Source organism: Hippopotamus amphibius, chromosome 7 (genome assembly GCF_030028045.1).
Source record: "Hippopotamus amphibius kiboko isolate mHipAmp2 chromosome 7, mHipAmp2.hap2, whole genome shotgun sequence".
NCBI lineage: Eukaryota > Metazoa > Chordata > Mammalia > Artiodactyla > Hippopotamidae > Hippopotamus > Hippopotamus amphibius.
In genome coordinates this window covers 38555248-38572379 of record NC_080192.1, presented here as the reverse complement: position 1 = coordinate 38572379, position 17132 = coordinate 38555248, and the positions used below count along the sequence as shown (strand labels likewise).

Sequence of the window (17132 nt, the reverse complement as noted above, 5' to 3'; positions counted from 1 at the left end):
TTCTATACATCCCCAGCTCTTTGCACATACTTTTCCCTCTATCTGAAATAGTTTCCTATATCCTCCCTTCCCTTACAACTTTGGCTAACTTCTGCTCATCACTCAGCATCACAATAACTTTCTCTAGGGAGCTTTCCCCCTCCCCAAATAGAGGTGACATGTGCCTTCATCAACTTCCACACCACTTGTATTACAACCATTACATATCATTACACATAACTGACATAAATGTATAATTGCCTTATATTTATCTATATACCCTAATACACTGCAAACTGTGTTAGAGCAGGGACAATGACTGGCTGTCTTCTTTGTTATCGTAACTACAGTGATGAATACCAAGCCCAGGCTGGGGTTGGGGAACTGTTAGAAACGAATTACAGCCTCTGCCAGTGCCTCAATTTTTAGTGGTGAACACTGATAAATACATAAGTAATTCGTTCTCTAAAAATATAACAGCTTATTGTAAATTAATTCACACATTATATATTAACCCATTCCAAGTGTATAATCAAAAGGTTTTGGTATATTCAGAGTTGTGCAGCCATCACCACAATTAATTTTAGAACATTTTTATCACCCTAAAAAGAAATGCTATACCCATTAGCAATCACTCTCCAATTTCCCCTCAATACCTCCAGCCTTTGGCAACTATTAATCTATCTTCTGTCTCTATAGATTTACCTACTCTGAACATTTGATATAAACAGAATCCTACAATATGTGGTCTTTTGTGACTGGTGTCTTTCTTTTTTCCTTTTTAAAATTTTTATTATTATTTTTTAATTTTTTATATTTTGGCTGCGTTGGGTCTTCGTTGCTGCGCGCAGAGCGGGGGCTACTCTTCATTGTGGTGCTTGGGCTTCTCAGTGCGGTGGCTTCTCTTGTTGCAAAGCACGGGCTCTAGGTGCATGGGTTCAGTAGTTGTGGTTCGTGGGCTCAGTTGCTCCACGGCATGTGGGATCTTCCTGGCCCAGGGATTGAACACGTGTCCCCTGCATTGGCAGGCAGATTCTTAACCACTGCACCACCAGGGAAGTCCCTGTGACTGGTGTCTTTCAAGTAGCATAATGTCTTTAAGATTCATCTATGTTGTACCAAGTATCAGTACTTCATTTCTTTTTATTGCCAAATAAGATTCCACTGATTTCAGTAACAAATAATACCATTTTATCTATTTATCAGCTGATAGACATTTTGTGTTGTTCCCACTTTTTGGCATTATTACAAGAATGCTGCTGTAAACATTAACATACACATTTTTGTGTGGGCACATGTTTTCAATTCCCTTGAGTATATACCTAGGCATAGAACTGCTAGGTTACATGGCAACTCTATGTTTAACCTTTTGAGGAACTGCCAGACTATTCTGAAAGTGGCTGAAAATGGCTGCACCATTTTACATTATCACCAGCAGTGTATGAGGGATGTAATTTCCTCATACTCTAGTCAATACTTGTTATTATCTGGTGTTTTTATTATAGCCATTCTATTAGGTGTAAAGTGGTATCTCATTATGGTTTTGATTTGCATGTTCCTGATAGCTATTTCACTTCATTCTAAACTCCATGAAGGTAGTGCTGATATCTCTCTTTCGTTTAAAAGTATATCCTCGCAGTACTTAATAGTGTATGACACAGAGTAGGTCTTTAATTCTGTTAAATGAATATATAAAAAGGTAGTATGGGTTTGGGAGTATTTCTTTTATAGGCGTGCATGATAGGAGATATTGACTGTATAATGGAAGTGGAAGGAGTAAACACAAGAAGACCCTGAGATTGTAGTTTAGTAAATGGAAGACTGATGATGTCAAAAATAAGATGTAGATTTATTAAAAGAACAGATCATATAAAAAGAGAACAGTTGAAACTATAAGAATGAATGATATGGAAAAGAAAAAACAGAGATTCATAAAGAACTTTGGAACATTCTTCTTTAAGAAAAAAAGGAAGAAATAGATCAGAAAAAGAAACTGAACAGGAGAATTCAGAAGACAAACAAGGACGGAATAGAGTCATGAAAGACTCAAGACATCTGTTAAGTTCCCTATAACTTAAACATAGCTTTCTCAGGGATGTCTTTCCTGACATTCTGGGTTCAGTCCTCTTAGTAAAAAAATTTCATCTCACCCTAGACGTCTATTCTAACACAATGCCACTTCCTCTAGACTACACAGTATGTGCAGACAGGGACCTTATGCCAGGCATATGATAAATAATGATTTACATATTTGTTTATCAATGAGTTAATCACTAATTTAAATGAATAATACCATCATTTATCTGTAAATACAAATACTGTTTAATATTTCAAACAACATGCATAAATTTTATTAACACAGAGTAATAAAGTAATAACACAGATTTTCCTATGGGTGCCTCAGAGAAGGAAGATGACATCACCACGTTATGAATGTAACATGTATGTCAGTCGAAGTACTTTCAAGGTTAGTCTTCTATATTAAACACACTAAAAACTTTACTGAAAATATTTTTTGCATAAACAAGCATTAAAACAGCATGTTATCTTGGGCAAAACATACAAAACTGCAGGTGAAATCTCTTAGGAAACAATCCCAATAATACAATGTCACAAGAAAGCAAAGATATACATAGTATAATATCCGCCAATCATGAGAAATTGAAAATATATTAAATGTTCATCATCAGACAACTGGGAAAATAAACTAGGATATACACATGTACTCACACATGTACACACAAACTCACACAGTGGACCCAATATTCATTAACCTAGAAATATTTCTAAAGATGTATAATTTAGAAGGCAGGTTATAAACCAGAAAATTAAATAAACCTCATTTTTAGAAAATTACATATTGGATAGAGATGGATAAAGGAGTCTACTAAGTTTTAAATGGGGCTAGCTAGCTCCATACCTGATAATTTGAATAGCATTTATTTTCTTTTTTTATGTTTTTCTATGATGCTTTAATTACTTAAATAATTATTCTTCAAATTCTGTTTGGGATAAAATACATACAAAATAATAAACAAACCTGAAAGTAAGCCATGTTTAAAATAAAAAGGAGATGGCAAAGACAAAAAGCAAGAGTAGAAGGCACTGAAGTCTTAATAATTACTTGAGGCATTTTCATGCATACCACATTGCGAAAATCAGAAACTTAAAAAAAGAAGATGGCTGAAAAAGTTAAATAGCAATAGACATTTTGAAAGAGAAAAAACCTGAATATTAGGGAACATTTTTATGCAGATCATTCCATGTACTTGGAAAGGATATAAACTGTTGAACATGTCATCTGTTCTAATCTTTTAAGAAAAACTGTACAAATTAACATATCTTTGAGAAAAACAATAGCTCTTTTTTTTTGATTTTTAAAACAAATATGATTTTTTTTCCCCCAGCTCTATTTATACATATATCCCCATATCCCCTCCCTCCCCCGACTCCCTCCCACCCTCCCTGTCCTGGCCCTCTAAGGCATCACCCATCATGGAGTTGATCTTCCTTTGTTATACAGCAACTTCCCACTAGCTATCTATTTTACAGTTCGTAGTGTATATATGTCTATGCTACTCTCTCACTTCGTCCCAGCTTCCCCTTCGCACCCCGCTGCCCAACCCCATGTCCTCCAGTCCATTCTCTGCATCTGCATCCTTATTCTTGCCCTGTCACTGGGTTCATCAGTACCATTTTTTTAGATTCTGTATATTTGAGTTAGCATACGGTATTTGTTTTTCTCTTTCTGGATTACTTCACTCTGTATGACAGTCTCTAGGTCTATCCACCTCATGACATATAGCTCCATTTCATTTTTTTTTAATGGCTGAGTAATATTCCATTGTATATATGTGCCACATCTTATTTATCCATTCATCTGTTGATGGGCATTTAGGTTGCTTCCATGTCCTGGCTATTGTAAATAGTGCTGCAATGAACATTATGATACATGTTTCTTTTTGGATTATGGTTTTCTCTGGGTATATGCCCAGTCGTGGGATTACTGGATCATATGGTAGTTCTAGTTTTAGTTTTTTAAGGAACCTCCAAATTGTTTTCCATAGTGGCTGTATTAACTTACATTCCCAACAGTGCAGGAGAGTTCCCTTTTCTCCACACCGTCTCCAACATTTATTGTTTCTAGATTTTTGGATGATGGCCATTCTGACCAGTGTGAGGTGATACCTCATTGTGGCTCTGACCTGCATTTCTTGAATGATTAGTGATGTTGAGCATCTTTACATGTGTTTGTTGGCCACCTGTATATCTTCTCTGGAGAAATATCAACAATAGCTCTTAATAAAATACCATGTCATGATCTGGCAACAGCAGCATCAAAATCTTTTGTGGAAAACACAAACATTCACAAAAAAAGATCATGGTTCAATTCACAAGCTATATAAGCTATTGACTTGTTTCATGCAAAATTTAGAACACAAATGAAGAGTACACTAAGTTAATCTTAAAGAAATTTTGAAGCACACTCAAATCCAAACAATATAAAAGAGTTGACTAAAATCCAAGATGGACTCTTTATGATCATGTTCCACTTAAGAATAAGCTTTTTAGAAAACATCATTTAATCACTGACAGCATTTATTAACCATGATTACCCATGATCTATTTTATTCATCAGACACGTCTCATTTTCAAAATTTACAAACTCTCCTGAAAGAAGGAGAACAAAACACAAACTCAACTCAACACAGAGGATATTGAAAAGAACCTTCTGAAGCTGAAGTTCCAACAGAGAAGTTCCAGAAATGTTCCAAGCAAAAACAGAATTATTGGATTAAGTTTAGAACCATCTAAACTAATTTTGAAGGCTAATAAAATGTATACACTTTAGTTTACTACAAAGCAAATGTAATTGATTTGTGTATGTGTTTTAACAGTTAATTCAGGAAAATATACTTTCCCATGTGGTTAACTTCCAACAGAGTATCAATTCACAAATCTTCTCCTTTGTACTATTCAAGTATTCAAGAAAATGATACAAACTTTCTACAACATTATGATTTTTTTTGGGGGGGATTAGGAAACACTAAATATGTAAAACATGTATTTTCAGCTTATATGAATTAATCATCAAGTTAAAGTAACGCTTTTTAGTCAGTGAAGCTCTCCCTGTGGAATATCTCATTCAATGCACATAATGCATTTAAATAGATTACTAAAAAGGTGACAGCTGAGGAATGCCTTCATTTCTTTCCATGGTTTCTACTGAATGTCATTTCAGAAATGCCTATATAACACATGACAATGTGGAATGTCTCCACCCATGAAAGAGCATTCAAGTCAAACAAGCACACTTAGGGCAGTAACATATAGCTCAACTTTGTCTTTTTATGGTTTGTCAGCACAGCAATGAAAAAATAAACAACCAAAATACTAATAAGGTCAGAAAAATACTGACATACAGGGATCCATAGTGAAAGTGTTATTTAGGAAATAAGTGTGATTAAAATCATTAGAAAATATGAATTAGCTTCTAACAACAGTATGCTAGGGATTCCTTTCCTAAGTCAACACTCAATGATTTGTTTAAAGAAACTCATTTTTAAAGTTATGTTACACGAACTGAGCAAAATTCTACTTGCACTGGTAATCAGGAACACATTACACTTCAAAAAAAATCTAAGATCCTGCTAAATTTTTACTGTAATAATGGTTATCTTTACATTATAATTATTATAAAGTAAATTATCAGTATGCACTTTTTTATTAGAACATTTTAACGTTTCTTAGCTGTTATATTTACCCACACAAACTGTCATCATTTTGTTCTCTATGAACTCTGCTCTTCACAAGATTAGTCTACACTGTGTTCATTTTTTAAAAATCAACAAACATTTATTGTGCACCTGCTAAAATAAAATGAAGATACCAAAGGGGATTTAAAGAAAAGAGAATCAAAGTCCCCACTTGAAGGAATTCACTGTTCTGTCTAGAGATAAGATACACTAACAATAGCAGGTAGTGTGTAACTGCCAAACTTAGGGTTTAAACAGTAAGTGAAAGAATTACTGTGTGCCCCAGTGGTCAAGCAAGTCCACACTTAATGCTTTGAGCTGTGCCTTAATATAAATAAGCTGGGAAATACATTCCAGAGAAAGATTACATATGCAGAGGCTTATGGAAATAAAAATATGAAACCAGTGGTTCCTAAAGAAAGCTTTCACCAATCTCCTGAATCTCTTCAGGTAAATTCTTTTTCTGCTTCTTACTGAGTAATCAGGGACAAGGCACTTGTATCCTGATATGGTCTGCCACCACCTCCACTCTCTCATATCCTACCAAATGGAGAATACAGGGAATAGTCTTGAAATCTGCTCACCCTTAGCTACCCTACCACATGAAAGAGCATCAAGAACATCTGTTGTCAATACAACAATAATCTTACAGACTGATATGAGTCCCCACTGTCCTTTATTTGAATACTATATCCTTTTCTTGTTGTTAAAATATTCTTTCTTTTATGAAATGATGATGGTAGAAGATGATCAAGTTGTTTGTTTTTTAATGCCCTAACATGACAACATAAAAATTAGGTTCTCCTCTTTTAGTCATCAAAATTAAAAAACAAAGAAACAAAAAAGATTTCATTAGTCCATGAAATGTAAAACTTTGGGAACCAGTGACTTGATAGGCAACAAGTAAATCACATTTTCAAATGGTTCTCTCACTTACTACCAATAAGAAAAAAAAATTCTACTGACCTTTCCAAGGTAAGGCCTGAAATATAATTTGGCTAAATTTTGCAAAATGATTTAAGGAATGGAATATTCTTATGACTTGGATATTCCTACTAACAAAAGGCTTCCAATTAAAATCAAATATGATAAATATTTAAAACTTTGTTTTACTAATTCAGAAGTTAATTCGGATAACTTTATTAGCATTTCATGTAATATCTCAAATCCTAATTATAAATACCAATAATCACTGCACAGAAAGTAAATTTCAGAAGATTAAGCTAAATGGTGGTGACAAGCCGGAGCTCAGAGCTCGCTTGCTTGCCTGCCTATCTTTTTTTCACTATCACTGATGTGAGTTTACCTATAACATATCTTTTCATTGAAAAAGTTAAGTGTGTGTATGTAAAAAGCATTTACTATAAATGAGTGTATAAAAATGCCCGAAGCATTAATATAAATTGTTATTAGCATAAAGAAAAATGAAGATGTTTAAAGATTAAGTAAACTCTGTCCTTTAAAAAAAAAAAAAAAAAAGAGTTCTGTTGCTGTTGTAACTTCCTTTGTAACTTCCCAAAGCACTTCATCAACTATTATGCACATAATGGTCAGTCAAAAACAATCTTGGCAGTTCCTAAACTTTAGGACAGATTTTGAGATTAATTTAAATATAGTATTACTGCATTACAACTACCACAGAAAGCTCTTAAAAGTTTTGATTAGTTAAAACAACAGTAGATGATGAAAAAAATTATATCTATGTATATGTGTTTCATTTGATTCTCTGCTGCTTAACATGGAAAAACTTCCAACTATTAATCATCAACCATAATGACTGGAAGATTTAAGAATACCTTCTTCTTCAGACTTAAAAGACATGTAGCATATGTTAAGTTTGGGCTCTGGAATCACATAAACCTGTGTCAGAACCAACCTCTGCCATTTATTATCTTGGTAACCTTGAACAAGAGAAAAAGGACGTTCTGAGAATTAAATAAGATACTGGTTATAAAACTATCCAACATAACGTTTCACATGTAACAGATCCTCAGCGAATGTTCACCAGCCAATTCCCCTCCTCAATATAACACTGGGATAAATCATGACTACCACATATCCAACCCCTATTTAGAAGAAACTCAAAAATGACTGTTGGAGGTCTTCGACCTTTCAAAGAGATATACCAAACTGCCAATCCATTTGCCAACATGACGGTGGAACCCCACAAACTTTCAAAAGAAAAATGCGGTGAAAATCGCAATTTTTGGCAGACAGAAAGGCAAAGAAAATAGCAACTTTGGAAAGTGTCAAGAAGTAACACCTTATAGCAGTAACAAAACAATGTTCTATATTTCACCTCCCTCCAAAGGTTTCTAAATAGTTATATTTTTAAAATTATCTAACTAGACAGTATGATCTCTTATGTGAACAGTACTGTAAAATGATAACGGATAATGAAAAAACATTTCCCTCTACTCCATCTAATGTTTCTACCTAGCTATACAAGAAAATGCTCTGTCACAGCTTGCAATCACTTTGTAGCTAAAGCACATGAAAGATGGTCTTGGTTGTGACACCTCAAAGTCAGACCACAAAACTCTTGCCAGGAAGCACAAAGACATCAACTGCAGAGAAGACACTATAACAGCAGTACTGTGGGCACTGGTGCCCTATTAGCATACCCCATATATGGCTAGGGTTGTCCATTTATTTGCAGGAAGTGAGGGGCCAGTTTGGGGTCAGAAGTTTTGTTTAGGTTTTTTTGTTTGTTTGTTTTTGTTTTGTTTTCTTTTTTAATGGTTAGGATGATTTCAATAAAAAGTCTGAAGAGTCATCAGCCATTCAAATAAAATTATGTAGAGAAAATATACTGTACATTTTTTAAATACAGATTTTAATATTATATGTAAGGGATCCAACAAGTTCTTCCAAGATCTTAATATCCTCCACACACACACAAAAAGAAATAAACCATCATAAACTCTATATTTAGTTTTAAAGACATTTCTCATATATAGCAATTACACTATTCTCTAACAAGAGACTCAATATCAGCTACTTCCAGTCTCCTTTCCTTTTGGTTGGAAAACATTTTGAGTAGCCCCATTAGAACAGTTTTTAAGAGTTACATTTCAGATTATGATTCAGTGAAAATGGCTTGGCTGAGAAGATTAAGCACTTAAGAAAAGACTGCACAAAAGTATTCCTTTTACTGACAAGAGGGGAGTCACATATTTCTCAAAGAAGCTTCAAATGGCTCCCTTAGAAGTAGATAAAATTTGTATTTTAAGAGCAAAGGGATGTAATATTAAACTTATCTGCAAGTCTGCCTGATTGAAAAGCAGAAGGAAAACTTTATTTTAAAATTATAATAGCATAGAACATGGATTTAATTCTACTTTGTATTCCCCTATAGGACCTAATTCAGACCTACCTTTATAAAGAAGGTAGCAAATTAATTGATGACTCAAGTGAATATTTTTCTATATCTTAATCAACAGTTAAACTGGTTTAGGATTTTTTTAATAGGAAGGAGGTTAATATTACATTTTTTTTTAAATCTCAAGATATTAAAAATATCTGCATAGAAGAGCCACAAGAAGTTCTATATGCAAGAACTATATACTCTAAGCATCTGGGTGTGAATGTTTTAATGATTTATCTTACAACACACAAATAACTATAAAACTTCCTATCTATGATACAAGGTGAAAGATAAAATTCAATAAGTCTTCAGTGAGCACCTACTATGTGCTAGGCTCTGGAAATACAAAAATGTGGAAGATTGGGTCCTTACGGGAGGCCAGGAAAGACAAACTTAAAAATATGCACTACTCAGAAGCTTTTTGACAGCAGCAAGGAGGCAAAATATAAGGTAAAATGAGCATCCCAGAGGAGACAGTCTCTCCAGTGACATAATACTGTACAAATTCAAAGGACAGAAAGATCTTTTCTGGATGGTTAACTGGGTTGAACCCTGAAGAATGACCAGGATTTTGACTGGCAAAAAGGAGGGAAAAGTGATGGAAAAAGCAAGGCATGGAAGTAAAAAGAGCACAGGATATAACACAATGGAGGTATATCAGGTATAAGCTAAATGGTGAAACACTTTAAATCTGAATTTATGGAGAGGAGTAACATAATCGAAATGATATTGTTAAAAGATTAATGTGATAGCAGTACGAATGTTGGATTGGACCAGGGAAAGAGGCAGCGAAAGGAATTAGGCTATTAACTGTACTCTAGGGATAAAAATAATAAAGATATGACCTAGATTGATAATAAGAGTGGCAAGAAAAAGAACTGATACAATTGTCTATATGTAGACAAGGGATGAGTAAACAATAATTAAAATGTTTAAAGCTTAATCTAGAGATTAATGACATTATTAGAAACAGAGGCATCAAGGAGAAGAATAAGCTTGATGAAGAAAGAAACAGTTTCATTTCAGGTTGAATTTAAATTCCTGATACTAATGTAAATAAATAGCTGCTATTCTATGGCAAAGGGGGTAGACCTCTATTTACTATATCACTACTTGAAGATATATTTTTAAATATAAAATCACAATATATTGAATAATATTTTACTTTAAATCAACACTTCATCATCAGTAGAAAAATGGAAATGAAGGATTGGAGCTCTGTAGCAATGTGAGAACTGGAAACTGACTTGGAAGTCACTGGCACAGAGGAAGCAGATAAGATTTTAAGGTAAAATCAAAAAAGCTAAACTCACAACTGTTGGAAGAAATCTCAGTCCTGTATTTTATGAACACCCGTTACCAGTAAGAATCAGCAATAAAGCATTCTACAAAAAACTATTATTACTCTCCTAAAATCTTTATAAAATATACTAAAATGTAGATACAGATGATATAGTATTAAAAGTCTACCAGGTAGCTCTTAAATCAGAGCTGATTACTGTCCACTAATGACAATGAAAATCTACTCTAGATCTCAGTTCTAGAAAATCAGATATTTATATCATAACTTCAGTATTGTTTTCTAGTTACTGAAGGGGGTTAGGGGAAGGGAGGCTATTCTAGAGACCAAGATAGGAAATTTGACTAGAAACACTGTTTTTTTCTCCTATATGAAAGACCTCTTTTTATACCAAAAAAAAGATTAAAACTCTCTTTTGTAACTTCTGAGAAAGAACATTCAACTAAAGAAACTTTTTAATATAGGCTGTTTATATTAAAATGGAAGTAAAATATTAGATGAAGAAGTGTATTTGTGGGTTGTAAAGTTTGTAAAACTTTTCTGCTGACAGTGAAATTTAAGACACTTGATCAAAACCAAAAATGTAAATGAATATTCCAAAAGACTAACCAATAATTAATCTGGTAAAAACACTCTGGCAATTCTATGAGGTTTTAGGAGGTTAAAAAAAAATTATTCAAGGGCTATTAAACAAATCAATGGGTCAAGTTTAGGTTTTACAATTTAAGTATTTAAAGCAATTAGTATTCAAGAGATTTTTAAGGTTAAAATTTTTTGTGATTCTTTTTTTTAAAAAGTTTTATTTATCACCTTTCACCATCTGTTGCTCTGAATTTGCCCAAAACAAACTCTGTGTTCTGTCACAATGGCAAAAAAGTACAAGAGTTAATAAATGAGAAATGAGGGTGGAGAAAACATAATAAAATTTTAACGCTTTGGCTTCACTGAGTTAAGGAATGTACAAATAAATTACAGAAAGACATTATGCAAATGATTATGCATAAACTTGGAAATTTCTGCTTAAGTGTCTGTCAGCTAAAACAAAATATCTAATAAAGATAACACCGAAATAATACCAAACTAACCAATGAATTCGGTTAATCAGGAAGACACTAAGTCTGATAATTCTTGAAACATGTCCAATTTTAGGGGAGAAAAAAAACTCTAAGGAGCCTGTTAGATGTATTTTCTCTTTCTACCTAAGCCAATAATAATATAAGTATTAGAAATTTTCCTCTTCCAAGCCAATATAATTGGGTTCCTCAACTACAGTAACGACTTTACATTTTTATATGAAAACTTTAATAAAACATACTGATATAAACCATTATCCTACTGTACCCTGACCTCAAGCATACAGTAATCTTTCTGAATCAATTCCATACTAAACCATATAAATTACACTTGAAGGAAGTTTGAAAAGATTCATTTTACATAATTACATTATCATTTCTAACGCCAAAAGTTTCTTTCAACACCATGCTTTTAGAATCTAGAGTTATTCTACAGCTTAAAATAAACCCCAGCCAAAAAAAAGTTTGTTATACATTAGAGACTGTAAATTAATGGAACAGATAAAGAGCTAAAGACCATGCTATATTTTTAGTGGGTGCCACATGCTAAACTCCAGCTTTGTCCTGCAATTTGTCAGTCATTATAGTTCATCCAGTCAACTTTGTAAACAAAGGCTATAAGCCAAGTTTGATATGAAAATTCAATTAAATAAAACTTAAAACGGTCATCATTCACTAAACAGGAAGCAGTAAAAGGAAAAATGCCACCACACACCTCTTTTAAAAAGGCAGCAAAGTAACATGCATGAAATACAAAGCCATAAGTTTCAAACTCCCAGACAAGTTTTTGTTACAGTATTAATCAAAATAAAGCTACGATCTTCCACATATAACCAAGGCAACTTTGAATTAGTTTACAAGTCTTTTCATTGTAAGGGCAAGCTATTGCTGTAAAGTTGTTTTCTAGTAATTCCAAGTTGCCTACTAAGGAAATGTAAAGAGTTTATGTTTTGACACCTATTACCATCACTGAAAAATTGCTTTTTATGCAGAAATCTACGTGGTTGTGTTGCTTTTGGCCTGTTAAAGGCAAAGCAACATTATCTCTGGATTGCCAATAGTTTCTCCTTATTTGGCTAACATTGAGAGATCCCAATCAGACTACTATAAAACTTTAACATGCACAAAGCATCCATTTTGAGAAAAGTCTGTGACCAGCTTTCTTTTTTCCCACCCCCTCCAAAAAAAAAAAAAAAAATCAGAGCTTAGTAACCGGCTTTGAAAAAGAGTGCCTCGTATTTATTCTTCTCTTTGTAACCCCAATGCACACCCCAGGACCTGGGGCCAAAGGATCTTTGACACTGCGGCAAACTACTCCGAGTCAGAGACTCTCTCCTACGTTCCGGTCCGGCGGTGGGCAAGCCCTTTAGAACGCTTCCCTACGCTACCCACTTTCATCCTCTCCCTTTCAGCCGGTGCAGAACAGCTAATTACACCCCGTTTCCCCCTCCCCAGCGACCAAGAGTAATAAAGGAGAAAACAGGAAACCGTCCGCTCAGGGCACTCAGCTTAGGGCTCTTGATAACTATTATTATCATCCTCATTTGTAATCAAGTCCTAAAAACTACAATAAACCCAATGCCCACCTAACCAGCCAAAGACGTCCCTCCACCCGAGTGTCCTTAGTGCTTCTGGTTCGCCGTTTTCTTCAGCATCCCCCGTCCTCCGAGTCTATCACTGACGTCGGGGGCCCAGGCACAACCCCACTACCCCCTTCCCCATCTCTACCCCAAATCCCGGACACCCGTCCACAAGTGGCCCTGGGGCCCCGAGCTGACCACAGTCCCTTTCCCCCTCTGCCCCGGAAATCGCCCGGCTCCCTTACTCCACCACCAGCTGGTCTGAAGGGGGGCCTCGAGCCTAGGGCCCTCCCTCTACCGGCTCTCTCCCTCCCTCCCTCCTTCGCGGGAAGCCGCCCCCTCACCCCGCGGCAGGGAGTCTCCCGCCGCCCCCAGCCTCAGGAGACCGAGAGCGGAGGGGAGGCCCAGGCGGGAGGCCGACGAGGACCCGCCGGGTCAGGAGAGCGGCGGCGGGGCGCACAGACCTGGTGCAGGGCAGTGAGTCCGTCCACATTGGCGTAATTGATGTCGGCGCCGCGGTGCAGCAGCTTGAGGACCTCGTCCGTGTCGCCGCTGGAGCAAGCAGCCAGGAAGACGGCGCCATCATCGAACTTCACCTTGGTCTTCTGGCGCTTCACCACGGGAGGCTCCAGGTCCGTCTCGGAGCCGATCCAGCGCTTCAGCTGCTCGTTCCGCTTCTGCTTCGCGTCCGCCATCTTCATCCCCTCTCCTGCCGCCGGGTCTTCTTATCGCGAGGGGGGGAAGGGGGAGGCGGAGAGGGAAGAGAGGGGAGGCAGGGGGTGTGTGACTGTTTCTATGAGTGCGGGCCAGAGGAGGGCTGGGAACCGGGAGGAGACGCTCGAGACTTCCAGTATCCCACAGAGCACTGGGGCGGCGCGCCCGGCCGAACGGACCTCCCTTCCTACCTCAGAAGCCCTCCCGCCCCCGGCTCGGCCACCCGTCACCGGCAGCCAATCTAACGTAACTTCGCGAGATCCGGGCAGGGAGGCGCCCTTCGGCCAGTGCGCATGCGCCCTGGGCCTGCGCCCGCCCCAGGAAGAGCGCGGCCGCGAACTGCGGCGGGGGTGGCCAGGCCACCGGAGGGAAACGGGTGTGGTCCAGGCCGCCCGGGCTGAGGGGGCTGGGACCAACCTGGAAGGGCGGAGACAGGGAAGGAAGGTTGTCCTGCCCCGCCGAGGTGCTTCTGGAGTTCCGGAGGCCAACAGTCGCGCTTGTACGGCGGCTCTTCGGGACAGACCTGCCTCCAGGGCTGTCTCGGCCCTGCCGAGTCGTTTGCTCAGGGCGGAGGGTTTTTCTATTGGCTGCGTTATTTGAATGGAATGGAGGATAGATAGAGCGTGAATTAAGCACTAGTGATTTCCCCTTCTAAGGAACTCAGACGAACTTGATAAGAACCTTTTAAAAGCGGGGTCTGTGTGTGCAGCAGAGGGCTTTGGTGATAGTTGCCGCAGATCTCAGCCCAAGGTGACGGCCGGGTGACGAGGGTTGACCTGCGGTAGTGGCAGTGGCTTTCTGCCAGCCTCGACTGTAGAAACGTCTTTCCTCTTATGCTTATTTTTCTTGCTTTGTTGTGTGTGTGTGTGTGGTGTTGTTGTTGTTTTGATTTCTGTCATGCGTGTTTTGGGTCCTCTTTCCCTTCCTTCAGTGCTTTAATCCTGTGTGCTACGACTCCTGAGTTTAGCTCAGCCTTGTTACTGGTCCTGACCTTTTAAGGGATTTCTGGTTCCTGCACCACCGCTTTCTAAGGATGGGTAGAGATCCAGCTGCTTCTAGAGTTCAAAAGAAATGTTAATATTACGCAATTGATTTAACCGGTATTTATTGAATATGGGCCACTCGCTGTTGTAGGCACTGGCGATACAATGACGATAACGACATATTTAAACCACCTTTTGAGGTCACGCTTTCAAAATACTTTACAATTTATCATAATGATAAAAAAGCCTTTTCAACTTTGTCATGTATGACACCACACACGCACACACGTGATTTGTAACAATTACTAATGTCTTTTGAGCCATCTGTTTGTAATCTCCACCAACTGATATTTTTTCTAAACAATACAGTGTTTTCATCCACTGTTTTCTAGAGCAATTAGAACCAAAATAAGAAAAGTCATAAAAGGTTAGCATTGAATGGAACTTGAGGGATCGTCTGGACTGAGTCCCCAAAGAACTAATTGATTTACCTAATTTTTCTCAGCAGCAGGATTAGGATTTCTTCAGCAAATATTCTGCACCTGTACAGGGTTAGTCATTCTTCTAAATGCTGGAGATACAGCAGTGAACAATTAAGCCTCTCTTATTCTCCAGTAGACTACATTGTAGCTTATATTGATAAATAAAAAATGAGTAAAATGTGATTAGGAAACCACCTGCCTGTAAGAGCAAATTTTCTGAAAAGCAGTTTCAAGGATTGTAATAGAACCCAAGTGTGGGTAAAAATATTTCCTCTGGAAATATTGTAGAAATAGAAAGTGAGTGTAACATGCCCAAAATGCACCAATGATAATATCAGGCCTTTCAGTAATGACAGTGTAGGTGCTGGAGAACTCTTAGCACTAAAATACAAAATTCCTATCCACTTAAAAAACTCCAGAATACAGTTCATACAATAAAAGAAAGGAATTTGAGGATTGCCTTGTCAGCTCTTCCATCTACCTAGAAAAACTGACAGCTTATCTTTACTATTTTCCAAGAATGTTATGGTCTAGTTGGTAGCTCTTAAAAGTGCCCTGGAATATAGATTGGTATCTCAAGTTTTGATTTGGGCAAGAGTTTGGTAGGAAGTATGTCATTACTGATTCAAGCACTTACAAATAAAATAGTAGTTTATTAATAAAACAAATTGTTAAGTATCAGTTCCCAAAGGCTACCAGACAAAAACAAAATAAAAACCCACCTGGGCTACTAATATATGCAAATTTCACTGAGGTTAGCTTTCGTTTTCCAGCTCTAAGGGTCATGAAGTTCTATGTTAATCTGATTGGAAGAGCTGTTAAACTGCCACCTGTTTGCCTTTTTAGAGACATTTTTTTTTAATGTTTTGAATTAATGATACTGAAGACCTACCACTAACTCCAGAAAAGGTAAAACATTTTATTTAAAAAACAACAATACAAGGCCAATCACTTCATATTACCTTAATAGCTGAATGGACTTAATTTAAGCAGAAGAAATTGAAGAAATGCAAATATTTTTATTTTTTAATGCCCTCTAAGTAGATTGGGGTGTGAAGATACTGTTCAGCTCTCTTAATGCAAATTAAGCCTTAAAATAGAAGTGCAAATTACACTACATTTATTAATTTGCTAAATGTTTTCCTTTGCTGCAGCAAATCAGTTATGTTGGGGTCTTATTACATGCAGGAGATTTTCAGAAGAGGATCTGTACATGTCTTTTTCAGAATTTAAGTACACTACAGATATCCCCTACTAACCATTAATTTACTTGTTAATTATCAATTTGAAGACATTTTAATTAAATCATAAAATTTAAATATTCATACACACAAAGCTTAGATTTTTTTTTCCGTGTTCTCTGATGTATCATCATCTAAAGAGTGCAGCATAATATGATATTATGCTCACAGTCAAATTTATTATTAGCAAAATAACTAGAGAATGTAATAATATAGGCTGCTCCAACATCTGGAAGGAGAGTTCAGGTGCATTAGCTCCATCATGGAACACTAACATTTAGTTGAAGGATTCATTCAAATGCAAAAAAAAAGGATAGAGTAGGATATTAGAATAAACGTGCAGTGATAACAGACACAACATCTCTGGTAAAGACTATGCTCAGTTTTGGCAGGTGGGAATAATATGTTTCATGTGGTTGTTTTAAGATTAAATGAGTAATGTATATTAGAAAGAAAAAATCGAGATTTTGTTTTCTTGTATTTGCCTCTTTTCCTTCCCTGTTTAAGCTGATAGCAACTCTGCTTCCTTGTCTCAGGGGATGTTTGTGGCAGGGAAGAAAGCAGAAGTTGCTTTCAAAACACTTTCCTTCCTAGCTTAAAGTGACCACCCCCAAATGTCTATTGAATAAGAATTGAGGGCTAGTAATCTGGTTGGAC

General features: G+C 36.8%; 1 protein-coding gene across 9 annotated transcripts in view; it reads right to left on the bottom strand.

Annotated features, from left to right (window-relative positions):
* The window catches only part of PPP1R12A (protein phosphatase 1 regulatory subunit 12A), a 142953-nt gene extending 128939 nt beyond the window's left edge, over nucleotides 1–14014 (bottom strand). For 5 of the 9 annotated variants that reach the window (XR_009054579.1, XM_057740665.1, XM_057740663.1 and 2 more), the window contains exon 1: nucleotides 13520–14014. Coding sequence is in view for 8 of the 9 variants with exons in the window: in XM_057740665.1 (XP_057596648.1) it covers nucleotides 13520–13756 (237 nt within the window). In the remaining variant the exon portion in view is untranslated. The remainder of the gene's footprint in view (nucleotides 1–13519) is intronic. The other 4 variants (XM_057740664.1, XM_057740661.1, XM_057740662.1 and 1 more) reach the window with 1 other exon arrangement.
* Between the last annotated feature and the right edge of the window lie 3118 nt (nucleotides 14015–17132).